The sequence below is a fragment of the Henckelia pumila genome, chromosome 1, assembly GCF_033568475.1.
Source record: "Henckelia pumila isolate YLH828 chromosome 1, ASM3356847v2, whole genome shotgun sequence".
Classification (NCBI taxonomy): domain Eukaryota; kingdom Viridiplantae; phylum Streptophyta; class Magnoliopsida; order Lamiales; family Gesneriaceae; genus Henckelia; species Henckelia pumila.
In genome coordinates, this window is record NC_133120.1 from 64,752,625 (window position 1) to 64,773,083 (window position 20,459).

At 35.8% G+C, this 20,459-nt stretch overlaps 3 protein-coding genes across 4 annotated transcripts in view; 1 reads left to right on the top strand and 2 right to left on the bottom strand.

Annotated features, from left to right (window-relative positions):
• Window positions 1-1,976: 1,976 nt before the first annotated feature.
• On the bottom strand, window positions 1,977-12,866 carry LOC140863828 (novel plant SNARE 12-like). The gene is made up of 7 exons (XM_073267553.1): window positions 12,714-12,866; window positions 12,300-12,354; window positions 10,593-10,672; window positions 10,468-10,524; window positions 10,294-10,382; window positions 9,898-9,988; window positions 1,977-2,036 (listed from the first exon to the last, which is right to left on the bottom strand). Exons 1-7 carry the CDS (start codon window positions 12,864-12,866, stop codon window positions 1,977-1,979), a joined length of 585 nt encoding a protein of 194 aa, XP_073123654.1.
• Window positions 12,867-14,139: 1,273 nt separating this feature from the next.
• Window positions 14,140-17,542, top strand: LOC140863842 (uncharacterized). Its single transcript, XM_073267577.1, has 7 exons — window positions 14,140-14,211; window positions 14,349-14,485; window positions 14,593-14,842; window positions 14,910-14,977; window positions 16,714-16,847; window positions 17,119-17,297; window positions 17,396-17,542. Exons 1-7 carry the CDS (start codon window positions 14,140-14,142, stop codon window positions 17,540-17,542), a joined length of 987 nt encoding a protein of 328 aa, XP_073123678.1.
• A 2,112-nt stretch (window positions 17,543-19,654) lies between these two features.
• LOC140891712 (cellulose synthase-like protein G2) overlaps window positions 19,655-20,459 on the bottom strand; it is a 40,735-nt gene continuing 39,930 nt past the window's right edge. For both annotated transcript variants that reach the window (XM_073300335.1, XM_073300326.1), the window contains one exon: window positions 19,655-20,353. In XM_073300335.1, the coding sequence (XP_073156436.1) occupies window positions 19,781-20,353 (573 nt within the window). In that variant the 3' untranslated portion in view covers window positions 19,655-19,780. The remainder of the gene's footprint in view (window positions 20,354-20,459) is intronic.

A 20,459-nucleotide genomic window follows, 5' to 3' on the forward strand; every position in this document is an offset into this window, starting at 1 on the left:
CTCCACCTCGATCCGATCGAAGTGCTTTAATACTTCTACCTTGTTTGTTTTCTACTTCAGCCTTGAATTCTTTGAACTTTTCAAATGATTCAGACTTATATTTTATTAAATATAAATACCCATACCTCGAATAATCATCAGTAAAGGTAATGACATAGGTGTGTCCAAATTTAGTACCGATACTAAATGGTCCACAGACATCTGTATGGATCAAATCCAACAGGTTTTGAATACGCTCAGGCTTCCCTTTGAAAGGAGATTTAGTCATTTTTTCTTTTAGGCAGGACTCACAAGTAGGTAGAGAGTTAATATCATACATATCAAACATGCCCTCTCCCACTAGCTTGTTCATCCTCCTTGAGGAAATATGACCTAGCCTAGCATGCCAAAGGTTTGTCGGGTTTTGACTATCGTTTTTCCTTTTATTTTTTGTTACCGGTTTATCAACATAATTAATTGGAACGTCTTTTAATTTTAAGTTATATAGATCATTTTCAAGTTGTCCATTTCCAATCAAACATTCATTCTTGTAAATATTGCAAATCTCATTCACAAAATTACAAGAAAACCCATCTCTATCATGCATAGAAATAGAAATAATGTTTTTAATCGAATCTGGCACAAATAAAACGTCTCTCAAAAAATAACTTAAAATCGTTCTGCAAAACTAAATAAATGTCTCCTATAGCTTGGGCTTCAACTCTAGAACCATTTCCGAGTCTTAGCTGGGTCTCACCATTCCTAAGCTTATTACTTCTTGTCATCATTTGCAACTCATTGCAAATGTGAGATCTACATCTGGTATCCAATACCCAAGAAATAGTATTAAGTGAAATATTTATAAAATATATCCTTTGTAGTTCGTAACTACTCGATATACATTCTTTGCAGTTGCGCTTCCAGTAACCGGGTTTCTTGCAGTGATGGCAAACTTATTTAGACTTTTTCATCTTTGCATGTAACATTTGGCCTTGAGATCATGGTCCTACCATTTCTCTAGTTCGGCCAACCTTTCCGAAGTTACATCAGCCGGGGCTGTTTTTCGGAGGAGCCTTTTCTAACACTTAGAAAATCTTTTTCGAACTCAGGACAATCTTAACTTATTGAACCATTCCGTATAGTTGCGCCAGAAAGTTTGTTTTGTTCGAGAATTGAAACATGTGGATTACGAAGATTCATCATAATGATATACTGAGATGAAACAGACAATAATCGATGATTGTTTAATTAATTTACTAAGACATAAAATATGGCGAATTTTAATTTTATGAATTACACTCCCACTATTTTAACGATTTCACTACCCTCTAGTGAAAACGGTAAACTCCTTTCCTTAGTGGGAACATGGAGTCCAATTGACAAATCATAGTCCCGAATAATATCAGCCAACCATAATTTTCAAAAGGTAGAGCCCAATTACTTCCAAAGTAACCCCCATGTTTTTACCTCATGTTCAATAAGGGCCCAATAATATGACGCCGTTTATTGTGACATGTCAAGATAACCCATCAATATTAAGTTGTGATGGACGGTCGCCATGTGGATCCCCCAATAATATGAGCCAATCCCATGGGAGTTCCACCCAACTTACAACATGTGTCGATCAAATGTACAACTTTCCGACGAACGGGCCCCCCCAATAATATGAGCCGGACCGTATCCGCGGGTAGCATCTCATACATTGATTGTTGATGGAAGGCAGGAACATTTAAACAATATTTAAATTCCCTTTTATAAATCTTGATATCAATTTTAAATCATATTTAAAATGAGGGATTTTAATTTATGAAAATTTGTCTCATCATGCAATTTATGTATGCTTGCGGGATTTATACAATTTAGTCTAAACATGCATACATCAATAATATCATATATTATTTAAGGATGATCGATCCCATTATCTAATCGACCCGTGGTTGCCAATCACGAGTCTAAGTCCAATCCTAGGTGATATGCAAGTATGCAATGCAATCCTATTACATTGAACTTCCATTTACATTTCTTCGGTCTTTATCGTCTGCTGGGCCCACAATTGTCTTCAAATCTTTATCTCCCACTAAGTCTAACAAATTTACAATAAATTTCGATGACAAGTAGGGGATACATATTTAAGGGGTGGGAACGGGCCATAAACCAAGCCCACTTTTTATTATAAATGACAATTCAAATTGGGCTATAAACCAAGCCCATTAATAAAACCCAACAACAATAAAACCAAATGTAAATTACCTAACATACACCTAAAACATTGGTCATGGCAATCGATCATCCTCTTATCCAATAATTAAAACATTGGATAACATGCAATGACATCATAATTTAAAAGATAAAATCATATTTTATCCAATACTTTCATAAGATCATATCTTATCATCAATTGTACCAAAATAATTAATTTTATAAAATCTAATTTAACGGATAAAATTTATAAATTTTTCAAAAATTCAAATTTATCCAAAAATCAATTTTAAAAATTTCGGACTCGAACAATTCGATCCGATGCCTCGTTAATCAATCAAAAACAATTTTCGATCGGACCAAAAACTAAAATTCCAAAATATTAAAATTTTAATTAAAAATTAATTTTAATTTTTCCCGGGCTACCCGGGACAATCCCGGGCAGCCCGCGCCCCAAAATGGGCCCGGGCTGGGCAGCCCGTCGCTGCCCTGGGCAGCGATCAAATCGCTGGCCATGGGCAGCACCGTGCGCTGCCCTGGGCAGCGACGATCGCTGCCCTTGGGCAACTACGTTCGCTGCCCCGGGCAGCGACAATCGCTGCCCCGAGCAGCGACGATCGCTGCCCGATGTGCCCATTAAATTTTAATTTAAAATTTTGTTTTTGTTTCAAAACCCGAGGCCAAAAATTTTGTACAATTGATTAATTTAATCGTTTGATCGGAGCAACCTGGCTCTGATACCACTGTTGGAAAACGGTGTTCAGATCAATTAAGAATTGATACCCGGTGCAGCGAAAGTTTAAAAATTTTATTTTATTGTATGGAACGATTCCATATCATGGGTATCAAAACTTCTACGATTAAATTGTGCAAGTAAAAATAAAATCACAATTTAATTTTTACCTCGTCAAGCAAAGGCTTGATTGTGGACTCCAACAGAATTTAATCTTCTCTTCTTATAAATCCCGGGAACCGATTACTGTCACGATCTATCTCCGGAATCAGGTCCACGAACGAAAAAAAGAAACCCTCTGATTGATTGCACTAGAAATCAATCAGAAGTTTTACGTAGAGAATAAACAGATATGATCTATTAATTCGGATTGTAATTTTTCACAAAAATCACAGTCTGAATTTTTCTCAAAAAGGATAGAGGATTTCGAAAATCCATTTGAAAATTCTAGAGTGTATTTTCGAAAATTGCAATATACAATGCCTCGAATTTTCGAACCCAACACCTCTATTTATAGATAATTTCTAGACTAGATCAAGTTATAATTGTATTAGGACTCTAACTCCTTAGGGCCCACAATCCATAACTGCCCAACAAGCCAAACCCGTTGTTATAGAAATTAATATAAAATTCATCGTGACTCCGATGGATAAACTGATTTTACCAATGTGCACAGAAACCATTTCTGCATCTTTTAAAGTCAAGATAATTTTTCTGAATCAGAATTCAGTGATTTCCAAAAATGTCCATCCCTATGTCATTTTAGGAAATCCCACTCCCTTTAGTTAAGAAGTCCAACTTCTCTTTCATTAAATTTAACTATCTCTACGGGGTTTAATAATCCATTACTTGTGTGACCCTCAATGGTTCAGGGATACAGCTAGCTGTGGGCTCACAACTCCTTGTGACTCGGAACAACAATTTCCGACTTGCCCAACGAATCATGGTAAGAGCGTCTAGCAACATCGCCCCATGATTCCCTAGGTATCACTGATAGTGCCTGCAAGAACCAGTAGATTTTGGTTAGCGTACAGTACGGTCCCTTCATCCATATATCCCGATCGAATCAACAACCATTGGTGCATCGAGAGTCGTTCGAGATTCGATAACTATGCATTACATCTTGAAGATTAAATAGTGACATCGCAAGTGTTACTAGGAAAACCGAGTAACCTAAAACACATCATGTACTCTGGCCAAAGATTCGTCACACTAATATCTCCTCAGATTGCATAGGATATCCACACTGCAAGTATGTGGTGAATCCTTGACAACAAAGCATCGTTTCCTATATGTGTCGTAACTGTACCCAATCCCGACACCTGATGACCCCAATAGAGTCGGTAAACGAGTCAAAGTACAGTACTAGCATATAGAGTCTCAATGATGTTTCAAGTAGTAAGGACTAATGGTGTACAACCAAAACCGCGGACTTTATCCACTCGATAAGTGATAACCACTTGGAAAGTCCGAATAGGGTAGTTCGATCATTCATCATATGAATATCCATTTGCATGCTTTGAACATCTCCATGTCCATTACCAATGAAACATGGTACTTGGCATCACAAATGCTAGTCTCAATCTCGAGCGATCCTTATCCTTATTAGCGGACGGCTCAATTGACTAGGAACTGTTTAGAATATACAGTGACTATAAGATGTGTTTCATAATAGTGATCTCTCTTTATTCACTATCTCATCTTACTTACACTATAGTATATTCAAGGTCTTTATCAAAACATCAGTAGTATATCACAATATAACGATATGATGAAAGACAAAGAAAATTCCATTAATGAATGTAAATTATATTAAACAAAGATTGTTTATACGTAGAGTCACAAAAGCCCTTAGCCACAAGTTGGCTAATCGGGCACCCACTCTTTCACTTAATGCTTTCAATTTATTGGTCATAGATTGAATGATTTATTATTTAAAATTCATCACTCGGGAGAGGGGATTTTGAATATGATATAGAAAAATACATTGTCGGTTTTTATATTGTTCGAAAGGCATTTAAATCCAGTAAATCCATTGTAATAATTTTTGTGCTATTTATCCGATTTGATATCTAAACTTTGAGTGGAATATTGAGTTTGATATTAGATATGAACTTATACTATAAATTGAGAAAGGGAGTAGAAAATAATTGGATTCTTGACTAATAAACTAGAAGATTTTATAATGAAGAAATAATTAGGAATTAATCATGGTAGATAGTCAAATGAAGTTGAACCTCTAGAATTCGTCTCTCATTGAATTTACGTCTTCCGAAATCATTGTTGGTTAATTTAATTCATTGCAATTTTTAGTTAATCAAATTAAAACCATAATCGTACCTCAAAATAGGATTAAAATTTTATTAGTTACAAATATTTAATATAATATAATTTTATTCATTATTTGTGGGTTTGACGTGGACTACGCTTGCGAGCAAAAATACAGCTTGGGAGCGCTACAAAGAATTACTATGAAAGTGCCTAAACCATAATTTTGCAGATTGGGAACAAATTGAATTATTTTATAATGGTTTGAATGAGCCAACTCAAATTTCTATGGATGCTGTTGTTGGATGATCAATATTTTCTAAATTTCTTGTGGAGTCTTATGAGATGCTTGAGCAGATGACGATTAATAGCTGTCAATGGCCGAGTGAGAGTTCTGTGATAAGAAAACCTGCTGGAATTCATGAAGTTTATGCATTCACGAATTTGACTGCTCAAATGGCTGCTATATCTACACAGTTGGCTGCGCTGAGAAAATGGAATCAAGATTCAACTGAGTCGGCACAGTCGGCTACTGCATTTAATTCTATTGATGGATTTTAAAGTGTGGAGCAAGTTCAATATGTGAACAACCAAAATTTTAATAGCTATTAAGGTAATCCTGTACCCAATCAATATCATCCTAATTTGCGCTATCATGAGAATTTTTCATATGAAAATAATAAAAAATGTGTTGAATCCTCCATCGAAATTCAATACTCAAAAGGGTGAGGGTAAACCATTTTTGGAAGAATTGGTGAGTAATTTTATTTCATAGTCATCCACAAGATTTCAAAAGAATGAGAATAGGCTTGATAATATGGAGACGCACTTGACCAATGTGGGCGCTTCTATGAAAAATCTTGAAACACTAATTGGTCAACTGGTGAAAGCATTGAATAATCAGTAGAGAGGGGCGTTTCCTAATAATACTAAGGTAAATCCAAGGGAGCAGTGTAAAACCATCATGCTGAGAATTGAGAAAGAAGTTGGGGTCGATGTCTCAAAGGCAGTGGATGATGATGAAGTTGAAGAGATTGAGATTAAATTAGAAAAATCTGACAGTAAAATTTCTAGTAAGTCTACGGTTGTGTCTGAGAAACCGCCTGTGTCAAAATTTGTTCTGCCATATCCACAACGGTTCAAGAAAAAAGCGTTGGATGAGTAATTTTCTTATTTTCTTGATATCTTCAAGAAAATTCATATAAAAATTCCATTCATTGATGCTTTGGAGAAAATGTCACACTATGCAAAATTCATGAAGGATGTGATGTCAACGAAGAGAAAGCTCGAATAATTTGAGACGGTAAATTTGACTGAAGAGTGCAGTGCCATCATGCAAAAGAAATTACCAAAAAAATTAAAAGATCCAAGAAGTTTCACTATTCCTTATATTATTGGTGATGCAACTGTTAATAGAGTATTAAGTGATTTAGGTGCAAGTACTAATTTAATGTCTTTGTCTATTTTTAAGGCCTTGGAGCTTGGCGAGGTAAAGCCGACGACGATCAATTTGCAGTTGGTTGATTGTTATCTTACTTATCCTAGTGGAATCATTGAGAATGTACTGGTAAAAGCAGATAAATTTATTTTTCCTACTGACTTTGTAGTGCTTGACATGGAAGAAGATCAAGATGTCCCTCTAATTTTTGGTAGACCATTCTTGGCAACTCCAAGAGATTTAATAGATGTGCAGGAGGGTGAATTAACTCTACGAATGGGTGGTGAAGCGGTCCCTTTTAATATTTATAATAACTTGAATTACAAAGATGAGGTACATTCTTGTAATCGCATTGATTTATTTGATTCCTATGTGAATAATTTTGGTGTAAGAATGGAGTTGGAGGATGCATTGGCAAGATTCTTAATTAATTCTGTAACTCAATTGAGTGGTGATGATTGGGAACTTAGAGAGCAACTTATTTCTCTTGAAAGTTTTCCAAAGGAAAAAGAATTTCAAGGAAAACATGAAGATTTGCTTGCAAAGCCCATCAAAGAGGTACCGGTTTCTATTCCTAAATTGAAAGAATTTTCAAGTCATTTATGATATTCATTTTTTGGCAAAAATTTGACTTACCCAGTAATTATTTCATCATCTCTTAATCCTGATGAAAAAGATAAATTATTAAGAGTTTTGAGGAAATTTAAATCTGCTTTAGGTTGGTCAATTTCTGATATTAAGTGAATTAGTCCCAATATTTTGCATGCATAAAATTTTAATGGAGGAGTCATATAGTCCATATGTTGATCATCAAAGAAGGCTAAATCCTGCGATGAAAGAAGTGCTAAAAGCTGAGGTTTTGAAATTGTTGAATGCAGGCACTACAAGAAAAACGGCTAAAGACAACGCTTTTTCCGCGTTGTTAATGTCCCCAAAAAAGCGTTGTCGTAGCCAGTGTTGTAAAAGACCATGCTCAAAGACAACGCGGAAAAAGCGTTGTCATTTCTAAAAAAACAACGCTTTTTTAAGCGTTGTCGTATCTAAAAAAGACAACGCTTTTTAAGCGTTGTATTTTATAAAAAGCGTTGTCGTATCTGACAAAGACAACGCTTTTTAAGCGTCGTCGTATCTGGAAAAGACAACGCTTCAAAAAAGCGTTGTCTTTGTTCAAATAAAAAACAAAAAAAAAATTAATTAACAAATTTCAATATTATAAATCACTCAAAATTCAAAAATTTGTAGAATAAAATTTAATAGAGTCTTTCAATATTATAAATCATTCAAGTATAAAAATAATCAAATTCTAAATTAATGAACACTAGAAAAAAAAACTATGCATTAATCTCGAAAAACTTTGATTTCTTCCTTCAGCACATGTTAGCGTCCCAAACTTTCATAAAATCCGCAACAATCTCTTTTTCTTTAATTTGAATCTCTATACTGTAAATTATTTAAAAAAACAAACATAAAACAAATATGAATATATTAAAATGAAAAGTAAAACCAAAGACATATTTATCAGTACTAAAAGAACATGAACTACGAATGACGAAACTATCACTAAGAGATTACGCAATTATCACTAAGCGATTGGAATTATAAAGTTTTGATCCATTTAATTAAGGAATGCGGAAATAGCTTCTTTTCAGATACTAGATTTAACAATCATGACTTTGTTACCCAATTATTTAATGAGTGATAAAGTTTGTATACCTCCAGTAATAGCCATCAAGGTTCCTCCAGTTAATGCAGCAACACCGATGATACCTCCACGTTTCCATGCACTTAGCCCACGAGCTTTCTGGTGATCACGTTTATAATTTGGGATTCCTCCTCTTTCAGAGCAAACAAGAATTTTAATTTGGTTTTGACATCTACTTTTTCATTACATGACAGCAAAGGATACTTAATATGCTTGCCCATACCTTGAATGAGCTGATTCATTGCAGCAAATCTTTTAAGAAGTCCACCACACAATTGGAATCCGGGTCAAGAAAGAAAGCCACCTAATCATATCATAAACAACAAAATAATGAAAATTATATCGATAACATAAAAAAATTAAATACAATAGAAGAGTAAAATTAAACAGAGTAGTGATTCGATTCACGATCCCGTGTTTGTCCAGTTGGAACAAATGTTCCATCTTCAATGCCATATCCCTGCATAAGTGCCAAAAAGAGCCAATAAGATTTAAACTTTTCAAATTATACAGAATTTATAATTCATCGAATCTAGTTCCAATCCAGTTCCAAGAACCGTACTAAAGATTCCAATGTATATCACCATAGCATCGGAACTCCCAAATATTGAATATAAAACTCTAAAAATCAATATACACAATTTCATATAAGCTTAAATTGTCCGATAAATGATATTATAATTTGCTACAAACAACCAAAATCTGATTATTTATTTACCAAACTCTCTAATTAATTCAAATAAGCACGTAAAATAATCATATTGTTAGAATTAGAAATCACTGTGGTGCTTAATTAGCCGTGTAAATATTCAAGTTATTTGTTAAAAAAAGGAGGAAAAAGGATGAATCTCATTAACATGGAACATACTGCTATGGAAATCATTTTAACTCATCTCAATTTATGAACCCACCTAATTTCTATGGTACAAAGAATACTACTGGTTATGAAAACTAGAATGAAAATATATATCAACTGTTTGAAACCAAAGTTTAAGTTGGCAGCTAAATGACTGAACAACAATGCAATGATCACCTTGTAGTGATTGATTAAAAGCTGTCAGATTTGCAAAACGAGAAGCTGAAAAATGTTTTTAAATAAATATATGGTTTGATAAGTACTTGTTCTTGGTGACATATTCTCGAATGGAAGATGGCATCTCGTAAGTGTACATGTTGATATATTTCTTATGTAAGAAGGCAGCCTTTGAGAGAATCATACTGTATGTACCAGTCCACCAAACAGACCACCATCCATTGTAAATATAAGTGTCCTGATCACCTTTCTGTGACAAAGAGAAAGACCAGTTGAAAGTGCTGCTCAAAACACGATATGAAGCAATTCTTCAGACATTTTACCCCAACATTGGAGTAGAGCAATTTATATATCAATTTGAGCTCAGGTGAAAAAGGCTTACACAGATGCATTCTGATTCAAGAATTGTTAGCGTTCAGAGAAGCAAAAACATAATTTAAAATGGCCACGTGACACGGGTAGCATAAATGGAGACCTACTTGTATTGCTGGTGAAAAAATGAATATCATGTTCATGTCAAATTTAAAATGAAAAGATTAAAATACCTTCACGACGATTATGGCAATAACCCCACATACAATCAGAAATAGAAATAGCATGATGCATTTATCACTTGCCACCTGGAAAGCAAGTGAACTTGATATTAATAAAGTCAATAAAAATGAGAAATCTAATGAACTACGCATGTGAGAAAAACTAAAACTAGACCACCATATATTAAAAATTTCCAATCAGCATCTCAAAGTAATTTCAATTTTCTTAGATTTGACCAGAAAGTTTTGCACATATAGCAGCTACCCATAGACTCTCATGTGGACACAGGCCAACATGCAGCTTCATTTTGTATAAAATTTTCCAAAGTGTTACCATATAACGTCGTATAAAAGTGACATGGTCAAAGAAAAAAAGGTTTGATGATTCCAGCTATTGTACCTGCCTACCAATTAATCTCCTTAACTAGCTGGGATGCCTTTTTGATAAAGAACTGGATAGTGTCCAGTTCATTGACAATGCAACCCCTTTGTTCATTCTGCAAATATTCAACAAGATAGATATGATTTGGCAATGAAATACTTGAGGACAATAAAATAGAGAAAGCACAAAACTTCACTCACTTGGCCCTTCAAAGTAGTAGCAGTTTGTGTTCGCACTTTGATTGTTTGATGAACAACCTAAATAATCATAGAGTTTAGAGGAATTTCAACCCATATTTAAGAATTCTCCATGTACTTTCATCTACCTGTTTGGAGCGTTCAATGGCTTGGTCAGTTTCATCCATTCTCTGTGTGCCAGCATCGATAAGCTCCTGATTTGACATTTCTATATTAATTCATGAAAATGAAAGGTGAGATATCAGCAAGATACAAGGTGATTGAAAATCTTTTTTTTTGCATACTATCACATGCAGATTAGAGTTCAATTGCATCACATTCATATCAAATCAAGTAATCACCATAGCGTATTATATTAAGTAGAATGGCACTGTTATCTGCCTCTTTGTATTCAGTAATAAGAGTAACAATTAAGGTTCAACGTTGAATCGAGAAGCAATGGAAGACCAGAGACTAAGTGTTACTACCGTTCTCATTTACGAAGCATCAAATAAAGTTAAGATGAAGTATCTCAAGGACATGACACATAATATTTTAGGAAGAAGTGGTTAGATTCAACAAAAAATGAGCATGAAGTAAATAATAACGACATCCAAACAATGTATTTAAAATTTCGAAGAGCCCAAATGAGAGCACAAGGAGGTATTGTCATGGGGCAAAAAAAAGGAAAATAAGTAGGGCGGTAAGGTAAACTAGATTATAGCAAGCCGACAAAGGCTATGGATTTAAAAGCTTGCCATATGGAATCGGCAAGTTATAAAATTGTGAGACACAAGATCAATTAAAGCTAATCCAGGTTTTGAACTTAAAATGTTTTCTGAAGATAACAATTTCTCCAAAGAGAGGAATAAGATATCCCAATATTGCAGCGCTTTGTAGACGAGTTAACAAGAATTTTTTTTAAAAAAAGAAAAACAAAGATGAATTTATTTTAAAAGTCGTGTCTGTACATAAGTAAATCTATCTACAATAGTATAGCAGGCGCCATTCACCCTTTTTCTTGTAACCACATACATATGTGAATTGGATCGGAGTGTCCTTCAATACACACATGCAGCTCCCCCAATTTCAGTTTCTTATTTGGCTAGACAAATTTCGGTTATATACCAGCTCACCTTGGCAAATTTAGTAGCCAAACCATCCATATCAGATAATGATCCAAGTCTTGATCCCTGGGAAATGTAAATAAATTTCAATCAGTAGGCCAATCACTCCATGCAAATAACTGCCAGAACAAACTTATACATTAAAAGTTAAAACTCACTAAAACAAATATTAACAGTGAATATAGTTTCAATGCATACAAAAGCAACACATTGAGATGCTGAAAGGTTTGTAAGAGTCAAGAACCGAAGCCCATTATTGTATAATTAATGAGATGTGTGTGAGATCAATAACAAGGATTGAATGAATGTTTCATATGGTCTATAATTCTAGCAGCATGGAGAAATCCTGGGATAGTGAACACGAAAAAGAAGAAAAAAAACTGATCATGGACAGAAGGAAGATGATAGAGCATATGAAAACAAACAATAAAAAAGAAGGCGACCACTCGTAAAAGCAGAAGCCGACAGAGCCGTTAACCACTCATGAACAAGGCAGAACACATATTTAAGAAAATTTTAGGCTAACATAAACACAGATCTAAAAACAAAGAAACACCAGATTCACAGTAACCACCTATGGACAAAGGAAAACACATAAAAACAGAAATACATTGTATATCATGTATACGAACAAAAAGAAGAGAAGAGAAAGTGAGAAATGGAAGATTAACGATAAGTACCTATGGACACAAAATGAAAATCAGAAAAAAAAAATCGATGGAAATAAACCTGCACCGAGCTTTACAATCCCAATCAGAATCCTATCACGCGAGACGGCAAGCACCTATGGACACAAAAATTAAAATCAAATGAGAAGAAAAGGGAAAACAGATGTGTTAATCAAAATATGTAAACAGAAGAATATTGTAAATGTGTAGTTAAAGAGAAGAACCAAAAAAGTCCATGGAAACGAACCTGCACCAAAATTTGCATTCCAAAAGTGTAGGCGATCGGAAGATGGAAGAATGATACAAGAGAATACCATTGTATTTATATTTGTTATTGATGAATCGAGGATGTCCCGAGTTAGGGCTCAGGTCTCCTATTAAATTCTTGATTTACATCTACACAACACGAAAAAAAAAACCAGCAAGCAAGAAACGTTAAATAGCAGAAAACTAGGGGTTCACTTCCTCTACACACAGTAGAAATCCCATCCAAATAAGAATGATCGAAAGAGACACACACATAACCGCACAAAGTAGAGAAATGAAGTAGATACTCAAAGAAGTCAAAGCTACATATCGGGAGACTTATACTTCGTATTTCCTTCAATTCCTCGTCTCTTTTAGCCATCTTCACCACTGAAAAAGTAGGGGAATAAGAAACCCGAGCATAGAAGGCGCTGGACATGTGGGATGGGAACAAATGCGAAATCCGAATGCCATGGAAAGCGGAGGCAGAGGAGGAGGGTTTGGAGACGCAGGTAAAGCTCGAAGAAGCGGGAGGCAGATTTTTGTGGAATGATGAAGAGAATTTAAAAGGGCTTAGGGTTCAATCGTTTTCTTTGATTTCATCGGCGAAGGTAGAAGCGACGATTGATGGGGATTTTTGTTCTGAGAGATGAGGCTATAGAATTGAAAGAGTGAAAAATGAGAAATGGATCGGAGAAGAAAATCGAGGAGGAGTTTGGGGATTTTGGGGATCTGAGAAGCAAATAGTGTTATTAATTTTTATTATATTTTAAGTTTTATTTTAAATTTTAAATAAAAATAATAGTTATTCTACAACACTTTTTAAAAAAGTGTTGTAATATATAGGAAAAAAAACGGTAATAGACAACACTTTTAAAAGTGTTGTCTTTGACCCAAAAAAACGCTTATAGACAACGCTTTTTGTTAAAAAGCGTTGTCTTTGATTAATAAAAAATATATAACGACAACGCTTTTCCCTAAAAGCGTTGTCGTTTTTAAAAAGACAACACTTTTCACTAAAAGCGTTGTCTTTTAAGTGTTGTGTTTGTGCATTTTTGTTGTAGTGAGGTATCATTTACGCTATTTCTGATAGTTCTTGGGTGTCACTAGTACATGTTGTGCCTAAAAAAGAAGGTATGACTGTTGTTAAAAATGAGAAAAATGAGTTGATATCAACTCGTACTGTCACTGGTTGGAGTGTCTGCATTGATTATAGAATGTTGAATAAGGCCACTAGAAAAGATCATTTTCCTCTTCTTTTTATTGATCAAATGCTTGACAGGTTGGCTGGTTACCAACATTATTGATTTTTATATTGTTATTCTAGGTATAATCAAATTGCTATAGCTCCAGAAGATCAAGAGAAAACAACTTTTACTTTTTCTTATTGTACTTATGCTTTTAGGAGAATGTCATTTAGTTTGTGTAATGCACCGGCTACTTTTTTTCGATGCATGATGGCAATTTTTTCGGACATGGTGGAGGAAGCCATGGAAATTTTTATATATGGATGACTTTTCTTTGTTTGGGTTTTCTTTTCATAATTATTTTAACAATCTAGCCCATGTTTTGCAGCGCTGCCAAGAAAAGAATTTAATTCTTAATTGTGGAAAAATGTCACTTTATGGTTCAAGAGGGAATTTTACTTGGGCAAAATGTCATCTAATGTACTTGAGGTTGATCGAGCTAAAGTGGTTGCGGTTGAAAAACTTCCATCGCCAAATAATGTGAAAGCCATTAGAAGTTTCTTGGGACACGCCGGGTTTTATCGTTGCTTTATTAGAGATTTTTCTAAAATTACTAAGCCTTTATGTAATTTATTATAAAAAGATTCAACTTTTATTTTTGATAATCGTGCTTGCAGGCGTTCAAAAAGATCAAGGAAGCATTAATTTCTATGCCTATCATGATTGTGTCTGACTGGAAAGAGCCGTTTGAAGTCATGTGTGATGCTAGTGATTATTTCGTGGGAGCAGTTTTGGGCCAAAAAAGAGACAAGATGTTTGGACAATTTATTATGCCCGCCACACTCTTGATGAAGCACAAAAAATTTACACTACTACTGAAAAAGAGATGTTGGCTGTGGTGTTTTCGTTCGATAAATTCAGGTCTTATCTTATTGGCTTTAAAGTAATAGTTTATACTGACCATGCAGCAATTCGTTATCTTTTTGCTAAGAAGGATGCAAAGCCGAGACTGATTCGGTGGATACTCTTCTTACAAGAGTTTGATTTCGAAATTAGAGACAAGAATGAAAGTGAAAATTTAGTGGCGGATCATTTATCTCATTTGGATTTGGAAGGAAAAGATGAATATGAACTCATCAAGGAACAATTTTTGGATGAACATCTTTTTGAGGTAAATTCTTAACTTCCTTTGTTTGATGATATTGCTAATTTTCTTTCTTGTGGTGTTTTGCCTCCAGATCTTAATCATCACCAAAGGAATAAATTCTTTCATGATGCCAAGTTCTATCCATGGGATGATCCATTTGTATACAAGAAGTGTTCGGATCAAGTGATAAGGAGATGTGTGTCTGATGCTGAAGCAAGAGAAATTCTGGAACAATGCTATTTTGCACCATATGGTGGTCACTATGGATCATCAAAGACAGCTTCTAAAGTACTTCAATCTGGTTTTTATTGGCTAACTTTGTTTAAGAATAGCTATACCTTAGTGAAATCCTGTCATAGATGCCAAAGGATGGAAAATATATCTAGACGTCATGTATTACCCCTTACAAATATTTTAGAGGTTGAATTGCTTGATTTTTGGGGTATTGATTTTATGGGTCGTTTCTGTAGTAACCCAGATTCTGTTTTAAGATAATAATATGTTAAACATGATCAAGAGTTAGTAATTAACCAATTCAAGGGCTTAAACGGGCTGCAGAGTTAAGAATTGGGCTTCCTAAGTTTGGGCCAGATCGGACGAGCCGAAGTGACTTCGGACGTTCCGAACTCAGTAGATCGGGAGCTCCGAAGATGGGCTTGTTGACTTCGGAGTTAAGGGGCGATCGGACGGTCCGAACTCCTTCAGGCTAGCCAGGAAGGATTACTCAGCCATGGATTTTGACAAGTGTCAGACATAGAGCAGTTTGGACGGTCCGAACTCGCGATCGGACGATCCAAACTTGACGTGACTAACATGCAAGCTAGGAGCTGGATCGGATGATCCGAACTTGAGTTTGGAGGCTCCGAACTTGCCGAGTTTGAGGTCTATAAATAGGGCTCATTCGAATTCATTTTGAATTACAAATTCTGAGTTTCCTTCTTCAGTTATATATAAGTGTGAGTTATACACTTGAGGGTCCTATCGGTTATTAGAGAGTTTCTGGAATAACAAAGGTGTTGTTATAGTCATCCAGAACTAGCGACTTCAAAGGACTGACTACGGACGAAGGTATGGTCCGGGAATCATATTAAGTTTTAGGAGTACTTATTAGCTTAGTTAAGGCTTATAAAACTTGTGCAGTGATACGGTGAACTTTTGAATATAGACTTGGAACCTAGTCCTACTAAGACTTGAACTAGCCTAGAGGTACGTACACATTGACTGAGATTGCCAGCGAGTATACATGTTTATATGTTGCATTTTCTTGGCATTATTATGTGGCATGATATATGTTTTACCGCTTTTCATATTCATATGTCATGTGCACATACACGTTGAGCCTTTATCTTGATTATAGAGCCGCTCAGCTCTATACTTATAGTCTGTCATTGGGAGTACCGCGATGGAGGGGACAAGTATGTCTGATTACTACGGTGTATTAGACAAGTGTGGCTGTACCCAGAGGTTGATCCGCGAGGTTACAACACTCATGTGACGCCTATTCTGAGCATGACTTATCAGATGACCCATTACCAGTCATCACGATTGCATGCATTATATACATATGTTTACTCATGTTTATGTACTGGGCGTTAGTCGTCACGTCCTAGTTATTATCTTGGATACCCCATTACAGGAGGCAGGTCGCAGGATGAACGGAGCTGGGAGTTAGAGGCTGGACTAGGGAGTAGAAGCCATGGGTGGATCTTTTATACAATAGGACTCGTTATAACTATATAAATGTTTTAGATAGTTTACTTTGAAGATATTTCGATATGGTTGTATCACTACTGAATTAAGCCTTGAAACCTTTGTACTAAGCTGATATGTAAATTATGGGTTATGTTTTCGCACGTTTTACTCTGTTAAGTACTTATGCTTTCAATGCATGCTAGGGTGGTTGATTATGTTTTGAAATGGGTGGAAGCAATCGCCACCCCCACTAATGATGCTCGTGTAGTCGTGAAGTTTGTGCAAAAAAATATTTTCACGCCGTTTGGAACTCCACGGGCAATTATCTGTGATGAAGGTACATATTTTTGCAATAATATTTTTAATTCATTACTGAAAAAATATTGTGTTAGTCATAAAGTGGCATGTGCGTACCATCTGCAAACAAATGGTCAAACTGAAATATCGAACCGGAAAATCAAACAAATTCTGAAAAGACGATAAAGACTAACCGGAAGGATTGGACAATCAAGTTGGATGATGCACTATGGGCTTATAGGACTACGTTCAAATCTCCAATTGGCATGTCTTCGTATAGGTTGGTTTTTGGGAAGCATGTCATCTGCCAGTGGAGTTAGAACATCGAGATTATGGGGCTATGAAGGAATTGAATTTTGATCTGAAAGAATCTGGCGAAGAGCCGTTGTTGCAATTGAATGAGATGGATGAATTTCGTAACGATGCTTATGAAAATGACAAGATCTACAAAGAACAGACCAAGAAGTGGCATGACAAAAAAATTACTGAGGCGAGAATTCGATCCTGGACATCATGTACAACTATTTAATTCTAGTCTTAGATTATTTCCTGGTACGTTGAAATCGAGATGGTCTGGCCCATTCACAGTGGAAAAAGTGCATCTGTATGGCGTCATTGAGCTGCATGGGTTGTCATGATGGACGCAAATTTCAAGTTAATGTTCAGAGGGTGAAGCATTATTTTGGAGATGAAGTGCGGAACATAGAGAGTGTTTCATTGATAGAGCCTGTGTAAAGGAACCAGGAAAGTCGGGCTGATGACGTTAAACCAAGCGCTTTTTGGGAGGCAAACAAAAATTTTATTATCTCTCTTTAATTTAATATTTTTATGTCGTTTATTGGTAAAATTTTAAATTTAAAAGCATGTCTTCAAAATTAATTAAATTAGACATTTTCCCATGCCTACAGAACAGTTCACCCGCACCGTTTCATTACCGCAGCCGCACTTCAGCCTCATCATCGCGGCTCCCCTACTCTCTTGCATAGCGCACCCACAAGAGCTAGGCAATGTGCACTAGTGGTGTTTCGCCAGCGTTTTGACATGCAATCGCATGCATGAGATCGGAATGTCTGAATATGAGATCGGAGCTTTCGAATAGGATAGTTCAGAACGTGGCATGCATGCAGAGATCGGAGCATATGAATCAGGGATCGGAGCTTCCGATCGAGGTCTATAAATAAGGGCCAAAATTCTCACAAGTATTGTGTGTTTGGATGTTTTTGCATGTGCATCAGATTATATTTTTTCAGGGTTTTAGTCTTATACTCGAGGGTCGGGCAATAGCGAAGTGTTACGGGGCTTGTAGCGAAGATGTGCTTGAGTCAGGATCTTTGACATCAGTGGGCTGACAATAGACACAGGTGTAGTCCGAGACCCTTATAATTAGTATTAGGGAGTATCTATTAGATTAGATAAGGCTGGTAGACCAGTATTAGTGATATGACATTATCTTGACTTGTAGGCATGGACTGATACTTGTTCATCTAGGCCAGTGATTGAGGTACGTAAAGTATTGATTGAGATATCCAGCGAGTATGCATGCTTATGTGTTGTATATTATGTGTCGTGATACATGTTTTACTACTTTTATATATTATGTTTCGTGTACATATTCATGTTGAGCCAAGTCTCCTTCGAGATAGCCTTTGCAGTAGGGTTGCTCAGCCCTGGCCCCTATATGAGACGCCATTATGACGGGGACTAGCGCTATGGTGATCCTGACGAGTGTGTGGATGTACCCCGTATGTGGAGTTGACCCCAAATGGTACTACATGCTTATTGGTGCCTACACTGTGCAAAACTTGAGATCTACCTAGTACCTAGTGATATGCATACATCATAGTAGATTTGTATACTCGTGCTTTATATCATGAGCATATTTCGCTCACGTCCATGTTATTATGTTTCTTGGACACGCCATTCGACGGGGCAAATATAGGTGGACCAGAAGCGAGATCAGTGGTTAGTCGGTAATCAAGGCTTGGTAGCAGGGGTTGCCGGTGGTTTCTAGATTAAGCTTTTATTTGGTATTATAGCTATTCACTTTGGATAATATTTACTAGTTGTTTACGGTGTTGATTTATTTTTGGTTCTAACTCTGATTAAGTTTTCTGATTATTGTTATTGCATGTTTAAGACTCTGGTTAGTAGGTGATCCGGATAAAGTCACTATAATATTTTTTGAAGCGAAAGTTTTGATTAGGTTTATATAATCAATTTTATCAACCATTGTCTTTATAATCGATAACATACCCAAGCTATTTAGTCTTCCTTGTAAGATGGTTGATCGAAGATTAAGTTTTGAACACTTTACTTTAAAAAATTCATTTCGAAATATACAACTTAGATCACAAAAATTACACAATCAAGTGCCAGAAAGTCGCATAAAACAGATCGATAGATTAAAAAAAATTGAGTGCAGCGAGACTTCAAATTTTCATCGTGGGTCACTACCCATTAATTGTTGTTTATGGAATGAGCTGATGGGTTAACTATATTATACCTAAACTTCGCTAGTCAGGTAAATCACACCAGACAAGCTCTGTGTGACAGCCTAGTCCAAGAAGGTGTTGGCAGGGGGAATCGAACTCCTGACCTATGGCCAAGAGTTCACATACTCCACCAACTTGAACACCGCGTGTGGGCCAAAAAAAAAATTTAAAATTTTGGTGTTGTAGGCCGCTAGGCGCTTGCCTCAGATTTTATAGCACTAAAGGTCTGGACGTGGTCTCATCGTCAATTTATTTGACGAATATTTGATAATTTTGATCCGTAATCATGAATACATATTCATGAGAATATCTCAGAGACCTACTCAGATTTAAGCTTAAAAATATATTTATCATATATAGAAGTTTACATTTCATTTATTAATAAATTATAACAACCAATATTACATGCGTGATTCTTATAAATTCATTAATACAATGAAAGTATGAAACAAAGCCCAACGTTAACTGACAAATTTATCACTCAATAGAAACTGACCAGAAATGAACATGAAGACAAAAAGACGATACAAACAGCAATAGAAATGAGAGAAATAGAAGGCAAAACCCTACCCTTGTCTTTCCTCAACACCATTCCCTCAAGCAAAGGGTAGTTCAATGTCATCCCAAATAATGGAATAGAAGCTTGAATCAACATTTCTTCCCAACTTTGGTTCCGCGAAATCCTCACGATTCCGATGATAAAACAAGCTGCATTAAGTGTGTACAGGCTGCATAATGGAACCATGAATAGAGCAGATGTTTGGAAATCATAAATCCCTTGCTGGTAACGTTTAACTTGTTCATCATCGACGATTTTGTTCGTAGGTTGGAAACTATATTCCACGATACCAATTTTCTCTAAAATGGTGTTCAAAGTGCCATATAGGTAGCATATCAAAGATCTCATCATCCAAATTCTCTGTTCATTCCTCCATGTGCTGATCGAATGCCCGAATGAGTTGATCGAATGCCCGAATGAAATGATCTCTTGTAGATGTTTGATTTGGGATGATAGGAAAATGAACGGAAACACAAGGAAAAAAGGGCTTGAAACCTGGGAAAAATCAAGAAGAGATTACTCCATATTGTCTTAGAAACACAAACTAGGTAGTTAGCTATTTCCTGACCCACAAAGATGAGTGTCACATTTTGTATAGTTT

What these genes read in the sequence shown, in the direction of transcription:
- LOC140863828 (XM_073267553.1), bottom strand. Translation starts at nt 12,866, where the DNA reads ATGGCTAAAAGAGACGAGGAATTGAAGGAAATACGAAGTATAAGTCTC. An exon ending in ATTTGGATGGGATTTCTACT is followed by an intron (nt 12,355 to 12,713) that starts GTGTGTAGAGGA and finishes TTGTGTCCATAG; the next exon opens with GTGCTTGCCGTCTCGCGTGA. An exon ending in CCATTGAACGCTCCAAACAG is followed by an intron (nt 10,525 to 10,592) that starts GTAGATGAAAGT and finishes ATGATTATTTAG; the next exon opens with GTTGTTCATCAAACAATCAA.
- LOC140863842 (XM_073267577.1), top strand. Translation starts at nt 14,140, where the DNA reads ATGTCATCTAATGTACTTGAGGTTGATCGAGCTAAAGTGGTTGCGGTT. An exon ending in AACTTCCATCGCCAAATAAT is followed by an intron (nt 14,212 to 14,348) that starts GTGAAAGCCATT and finishes TCGTGCTTGCAG; the next exon opens with GCGTTCAAAAAGATCAAGGA. An exon ending in TGGATGAACATCTTTTTGAG is followed by an intron (nt 14,843 to 14,909) that starts GTAAATTCTTAA and finishes TTTTGCCTCCAG; the next exon opens with ATCTTAATCATCACCAAAGG.